This window comes from Aplysia californica, unplaced genomic scaffold (genome assembly GCF_000002075.1).
Source record: "Aplysia californica isolate F4 #8 unplaced genomic scaffold, AplCal3.0 scaffold00018, whole genome shotgun sequence".
NCBI classification, from domain to species: Eukaryota; Metazoa; Mollusca; class Gastropoda; order Aplysiida; family Aplysiidae; genus Aplysia; species Aplysia californica.
This window is the reverse complement of record NW_004797288.1, coordinates 207,595-215,634: the sequence shown is the minus strand read 5'-3', so window position 1 is coordinate 215,634 and position 8,040 is coordinate 207,595. Positions and strand designations below refer to the sequence as shown.

At 37.8% G+C, this 8,040-nt stretch overlaps 1 protein-coding gene across 1 annotated transcript in view; it reads right to left on the bottom strand.

Annotated features, from left to right (window-relative positions):
• The window catches only part of LOC101855920 (rhophilin-2), a gene marked incomplete in the record, with an annotated part of 64,941 nt that overhangs the window by 4,795 nt on the left and 52,106 nt on the right, over positions 1–8,040 (bottom strand). The window contains 9 exon segments of the mRNA XM_013086222.2: positions 755–875; positions 1,658–1,774; positions 2,675–2,831; positions 3,440–3,535; positions 4,932–5,081; positions 5,515–5,623; positions 6,131–6,255; positions 6,906–6,983; positions 7,519–7,594. Of these exon segments, the coding sequence (XP_012941676.1) occupies positions 755–875; positions 1,658–1,774; positions 2,675–2,831; positions 3,440–3,535; positions 4,932–5,081; positions 5,515–5,623; positions 6,131–6,255; positions 6,906–6,983; positions 7,519–7,594 (1,029 nt within the window).

Sequence of the window (8,040 nt, the reverse complement as noted above, 5' to 3'; positions counted from 1 at the left end):
GCGCCAGAAGATTAGAGGTGTTACAAGAGAGTAACAAACATAAAAAAGAAGAAGGGGAGATAAGGACACTAGATGCTTGATAGGAAAAAAGAAGAAAACCACACCAGAGCACCCGCCAACCACCCACCACCAGTGGTGTCAACAACCACATTTTTAAACCAACCACTACAATAATTATACTTTCGGAACTAGGAGGAAAAATACACTAATCCTTTATTTCGTACAATAAGATGCAGAAAGAAATGCTTAAAATCACTACATCAGGTACAAAAGAATCAACAACCACAGTAGTGACAAAAGACACAATGAATACTGATACATAAAGAAATTGAAACCACAACAGGGTTAAAAATTAAAAAAATGATCCCTGTTCCCGAAAAGTATTACATTTTCCACACCATGCATTAATAGGTACGTCATGATAAACACAGTATACTGAAATATGATCAGTTTTTTTACATCATGCTAAAGATGTTTCCGCTAGCCTCAAATCTCTCTTATTCAGAATTCAATACTGATAGTGTCAGATACTAAAATTAGATCAGGATTGACACAAAAATAATTTCTCTCTCTGGGAATGCCACACTTTTATCCTAAAGTGAGTAAAGTTCTTAATGTGTGGAACATTGCAGTCTCACTTTGAATAGTGAAAAAAAAAAAAAAATAGTAAGGAGTCATTAAGAGGTGAGCAAGCAAAACAAAACTCGGATATAATTTTTTTTCCCCTTAAATAACACTCATGATTTGTTGCTACCTTTCATGGGTTTTTTGTAAAATATCCCTGAACGAATCAATCTTCCGCAGTTGCTTGCATAGGTTGTGAATACGTATGGACTCTTCATGGTTTACAACAGCTTCTCTGAGATGGCCTTTGCCTGCAGGAAAACAAAACAAAATGAAGAACCAATAAATAATTAATGTATTAAATACATTAAAATAAAACTTGCTTTCCAGCTATCAAACTATGACAGTTCGAGTCTGAATCAAGACAAGCACATCAAACGATAATAGTCATTTAGTGAAAAGAAAAAATAAGACAGACAGAAACAACAGAGTGAAAGATATGGAGCAGAGTAAGGCCTACTAGTGGTGCCCTACAAAATTTATGATATTAACCTTTTAAAAAAAAAAAATAACAAATGACATGAGACGGAATCATCTTATTTTTACTTTTACTGTTCACTGCCCACATCAACAATGTTCAACTATTCATTACATCAGGCATTACGGCAGCATTATGCATATCACTGTAAAAATAAATCTCCCTACAGAGACCCACACAGGCGTCTTTGCTTTTCATTCTTCTTTTCTTTTTCAGCTACAAACGAAACGGTACCTTATTATTAAGTTCTTTTGTTTGTTTGTATGTTAAAATAGAGTTTTACAACACTTGCAACACAATTAGGTCATATAAGTGCTGAAGATTACAGGTGTTACAAGAAAGTTACAAAAACAAAAAAGAAGTAGAGAAAAAGATGATACATGTTTGATAGGAAAGAAGAAACATACCACACCACAGCATCAGCCAACTACCTACTGTCAACTTTTCAAAACATTTATAAACAATGACATTATAAGGAAGGCACACAGATAAATAAGAAGAGGAGTCAAAGAAACCCACCTCCACTGGGTAATAAAAGTAAAAACCAGCACATACCTAAATTCTTTTGCTCATCATCAGTCACCGGCACCTGTTGCACACCATTCTCCGTTGACTCTGACTCTGCATGTATGGCCTCAAACATCATTTTCAATTTCTTCCCTTCTCTGCTATCTAGATCACAGGACAGAAGAAAAATATAGAAGGCATGAAATGTACAAATAGGAGGACAAAAGAACACTTAGCCCCTCATAATATTCGCACCAATAGAAGTGTCATTTCATGCTGAGATTGTAATTCCATGCACTGAGAAAGAGCTTTGTTCTTCCCTCTGTTGCTGTCTCATTCAACTAATGAGTCCTGAACTGTTATAACTATTACCTCTCTCTTATAATGAACATACATGGAGAAACGGCACTTCGCCGGTCCACATGGAGAAACGGCACTTCGCCGGTCCACACAGAAGATGAGAGTTCCATTCCCATATGGGGAAGGTTTTTAAAGAGTACTGCTAGCCATTTGCCGAAAAATGGCATCCCATTCAGCCTCCAGCTGGCCCAAACAAACAAGACTAAGAATAACCGCCTCCATAATGATCTTAGTTGGATTCACGGGGGTTGCATTGCATTTACAAACACAAAAGACAATCTCTCTTCTGTGCTCCATCCTCGGAGCTACAACGGGTGCATCCTCTTTTTCAGGCCAATTGACCATCTTAAGGATACCAGACCAGACCTGGTTTAAAGCAAACAGATCATCAAAATATACAAAAAAAGGTACTTCTTAACTGACACTTTAAAAAGTTTGTCTTGGTCAGTTTTGTTTCTTTTTTTTTGTTTTTTTTTGTTAGCGTTGTGTTTGTGTCAAGAGAAGAACATGGACACAGAAAAAGTCAGATCATTTTAATCAATTTTAGTTATAGAAAAAAGTTTTTTTTAAAAGACAGAAATAACAGGAAAAAAAGAAAAAACAGGTCCTACAAAAGCTTAAAGACGTCATCAAACCACACCATGCTTATGATAAAAGGAAAAGGACAAAAAAAACCCACATGAGCAATTCAACATCAGGACCTACCTTTCTGCTCCAACAGGGCCAGGGCGATGTAGTAGTGGGACAGACCCCGGAAGAAATGCTGTTTGGTCTCGGCCATAGCCAGCCAGGAAAATGGGAGGTAACTCTTGGTGGGCTCAAGAGACATTTTCTCGTGAGTATCCTTGTACCTTTGAGAGACCTGAGTCAGATCAAAACACACAAGTTTTAGACTCACTTTCTACTAAATAGAAAAACAAGTTTTAGACTCATTTGCTTATGGAAACACATTTTAGACCCATTATCAATAGAATAGAAAAACAAGTTTTAGACTCATTTACTTATGGAAGCATTTTAGACCCACTATCAAGAGAATAGAAAAACAAGTCTTAGACTCATTTGCTTATGGAAACATTTTAGACCCACTATCAATAGAATAGAAAAAGAAGTTTTAGACTCATTTGTTTGTTAACAGAAACACATCACTTTCCGACTGTCTTCTCTATAATCTATTCAATTAACAGCCTACCCATTCCCATCATATAATTGCTCCACAGCTACAACTTGACGCATAAACGAAAAAAGAATACAAACTTCAATTATCTATTCAGAAACAGAATTACACGGGCTTGTCTGATATTTTCAAATGCAAACCATTAAAGTATAATGTGTTGTTTATCTCAGGCCCTCCCCCTCCTTACAACAAACCATTGCTGCATACTTTGTTGTTATATTCCCCCCTCCCCCCGCTCCCAATCCTACCCTTCATTTTGCCCCCCCCCCTGCCCCAAATGGATTGTCTGACCATACCATGGAGGCTTCTTGAGCTATCTGTGTGCAGGCAAAAATGCCGTCCTTGGACCCACAGATGAGACGACTCTCAAGAACACATTCTTGTGCCTGGGCCTAAAAAACAAAAAAACAAAAAATAATTTTAGAGGTCAAGTCACAGTATATGGATAGTTTAACTTCGGCTGTAAAAACCACATTCATCGGAAATGTTGAGAATGAAAGTAAAACTGAAAAGAAGTATAAAACACAAATCACAGAAAAGTATGTTGCTTTTACAGGCTCGATCTTGCAGAGAAAATTTAACAAGTAGCCTAGATGCAACACAGCCAATTCAAGGGATAGGAATCTAGACAATATAAACCTACTCATAAAAAAGGCTGAAATGGCCATTATGGACAAATAACTAAATGAAGTAACTAGTTTGGCAAACATCTCAAAAGCCAAACGGATTTGAACCTCAGCAATATAACAAACAAACACATCGAGTGGAGGGAAGAAGGGAACAAGTTAGAAAGGGAAGGTTGGTGGTCATCTTTACATGATATAACCACCCCCCCCCAACATATTCCTAACTTTGAAATGATGACGACACAAAGTTGACATCACTCCAGAACCACAAGAGTTTAACTCTTTATCTCCAGCAAGCCGCTTAGAGGGGCTCACGGTCGGAACTGCTGTGTCGGTGAGCTGCTGACAGCGGCTCAGGGCTCGGGCACATTCCTTTATGACGACTTCGACATCAAATTACTTTTCAGAAATTGCCGAAAACAGATTTCTTTCACCGGAATTTCATTCACTAGATGAAGTACTATCATAATAGGTTCGCGAATTTCGATTTACTGACCTCTGTAGTGACGTTTTCGTCAAATTTTAGATTCAGTACCAAAAAAATGCGTTTATCCCCTTCGGAGATAAGGAGTTAAGGGGAGTTTTTTAGTTTACCACACCAGTCTCATTCTGATAGCACAAAATTTAAACAGTCAAAACCACTGTAACGACCTGTCCAACGTACACAACTATTTCCCACTTCCCCATCTCGAGTTGTTTTTCTTTCTTCTGTAAGGTCGCTTTTAAGCACAAGGGGGATATCCCGAAAAATGTTGTTTTGAGAAAATCTAATGTACAGTTTTTGCCCCATGTTCAGTTCCTTTAAAAGACCACGAGAGTTTTCTCTATAACCAAACAAATATACACACCACTGAAACCAAACTTCTCTTATAGATAGGACAATTCCCACTTTTGGTGTAGGTCAAGATTTCTGGAAACCCCCGAAATCTGGGTAAGCCCACTTGTCCTTAAAAGCGACCATATATTAAAATAACACTGTCCAAAAGAATCACCAGTTTAACTCACTTACTACTGGACCCTTTGACCAGTCACAAGCGTTGAAGACTGGCGTTTTTTGGAGTATTTCAATGGCGGGTGCCACTTTTCTGGTCAACAATGGGTGGGGAGATATCTTGAAAAGGTTAATTTGAAGCTTGGCAGACAGAAAGAACTTTTCACTTACCAACATGAGAGAGACGAGCATCGCCAGACTTTCCTGCTGCATGTCCTGACTGGGCGCGTGGCTGAAGTGTGTTGCCAAGTACTGGAATATTCCCGCAGCTTTCTCGAAGTTAACGATGGATTGAACCACACCTTCTTTAGTTGTACGATCCTGAGCAGAAAATTTGATACGCCAAATCAAAACAATTATTCAAGATAAAAGAAGCTACATAGATAGATAATAGTATAGATAAATTCCACTTTATTGATCCCCCATGGGGGAACTTTGGGTTACACTGGCAAACCGAGATACATGCAAATTATATTTCATCTGACAAGCTAATTAGAATGGAAAATGTGAGTGGGAGGTTGGCAGGTTCTCTGGTGTGGTTTGCTCCTTCTGTTCTATCAACATCTATCATCCTCATCGCTCCTTATTTTTTCATGTTATATTTGTTACTCTCTTGTAACACCTCTATACTTCAGCACCTACATGACCTAATTGTGTTGCAAGTGCCGAAAAACTCTTTCTCCCAACAAACCCCCCCCCCCCCCCCCCCCCCCAAAAAAACCCCAAACCAATAGAGAATGGGAGCAACTGTTACCTGCTTGCACGCAATCTGTGTGTACAGGGCCCCCATGTTGTACAGAACACTGCCTTTCTCAAAGCCAATGGACCGCTGTGTGTTGGGTACACCTGTCAGGCAGTCATACCTGATGAATGGATATGTACAGGATATATCAGAGAGCAATAATAATATCTATAATAATGATAATGACAATAATAATAGTAATAATAATAATGATATGATAAGATAAGAAAAGATAAGATAAGATAAGATAATACTTTATTATCCAAGAGGGAAATTTTTCTTGGCTGCATGCACAGGACCGTAAAAACACATGCACGTATACATAACAATAATAGTAATAATAATAATTAAAAAAATAATTGCATTTACATAGCACATATCCACGCTCAACAGTATGCTCTATGCACTTTCCAAACATCAAAATTTTAAACAATTAAACATCAACAGAGCAGAAGAGGAAACATTTTGGAAGTATCAGATACGAAAACACAAAAACCCACGTATACACACAACCTGTGTCACATTTTTTGGAGTAAAGGAATGAGACAGGACGAATAAACAAAAATAACTATAAAGAAATGCAGACACACAGACAGACCAACATACAGACAAAGACATATTCACTAACCAATGAAAAAACACGGCCAACTGTCTTCGACTGGAGAAGAAGCGACGCTCCACATAGCTGAGCTGGTTGAAATATTCCATGAGCAGCTCTACGCCAGCCTGATTCCTGGACGGAGTGCGTACTGCCTGTGAAAAAGTTATTCAAAGACAAAGGTAACAAAAAATAAAATCAAAGTAAAACATGAAACTATGAAATGTTAATATAATGCACTTCTAACACCAGAAAGGCATGTCGAGAATCAATTTTTTTCCCATGATTCACATTTTTTCTCCAGAATGACCTCGCAGTCGTACACGACTCTCAGTGAAAAATAACAAAACATATCGATAAGCACAATATTATAAAAGCTGTAAAAATATTTTTCTTGCATGATGGTGATCTCTTGTTCTATTCTTTTAAAATGCTGACTAACTGTGCAAACAAATAAAAAAATACAACTGCTTATTTTCATTTCCTATTTTCCTTTGAGTATGAAATACACTGCAGGGAACCGAAACAAAGGAAACACGAAAAATGTCAGATCATTGAGGAAGAAAATTTGTTTTGAATCTTCAAACAGTAATTTCTGACCATTCCCACTTTTTCATCACACAAGATTTCTGGTAATGCTAACTTTTCTTCTCCGGGATTGTAAGTGATTTACCGACTTGTTGAGCAGTTTGTAACATAACCCAGTATTTCCTCAGATAACTCAAGGAACCCATTACACTCTCTTGGAGTGGAGTGGGGTGGCTATTTTCAACAATTATCTCACTGAAAGTAAAGTTGTTCTCACCTCTCGGAGGTCCTGTAGTTCTTTCATCTCTCCAAGGTACTTCTCCCCATCCTCACTGTAATGCTCCAAGATTTCATCCTGAGAGGGGTCATGCCATAGAAACGTTTCACTTAGCTTTTTCAAGAAACGAGCCAAAATTTGGCTTTCACACAACAATTTCACAAGCAGTCATGAAGACACCTTTTTATTCTTAGAGATACTTTAAGCCCACTATCTGACATCTCACGAAAATGAAAGAAATGTAATTTTTATTCTCAGAGCTGACATCTCACAAAATGAAAGAAACGTAATTGCAGGTGTTTCACACCCCCATTGAAACAATTTAGCAGTGACATTTGCTATATAATAGCAATCTATTATGACTGTCATTGCTGAATAAGCTACATAAAGTAGGACACATGATGAAAGACGAAATGAAAAGGTAAACATTTTGAAACAATGGCAGGACATTGTGCCTGAGCAGAATACACTGTGACTGTGACCCACAGAAAACTTTGAATACGCACGCTTCATATGTCAGTGACGTTACCTTTGAATTGAATCAGATTCAAGCAATTTTCTTATTAAGAACAATGCATGCACATACAAAAATAAATGAATTGTTTACAATTACCTTGAAAGCAGTAGTAAAATCTATGGCGGTCGTCTCTTTCAAGCCTAGAGGAATCATGGGAGTGATGCTGGTGGAGCTGAGGAAAAAAAAAGAAAGGGGGAGGTGGTTATATAAATAATACTGTTTCTCGTTCAATTGAAATGGGTAGAAAAGATAAACTATTCCGAAGTTATACTGCTTGGCCATTTTCACATTCAATACCGCATTTCACAACATTACCAGAACCCTCCACCCCATCCCCTCTCCTGCCTTCCAAAAAAAAAAAAAAAAAAAAAAAAAAAAGCCAACACAAGCCGACTCCGTTTCTGAGTCTCACACATTACATTACACTAGTAGATTTGAAAGACATGAAGTCAGTCGTCTATGTGAAAAATTATCATTTGGGGGGGGGGTCTTTTTTTTCTCTTGGTCAACAAAAACAGCAAGAAACATAAACAGCCACCTGGTGTTTGACATTTTTGCTCAAGGCAACATTCAACATTGCCACCGATATCAGAAATGGGGTACAAGTTTTCTAGACCC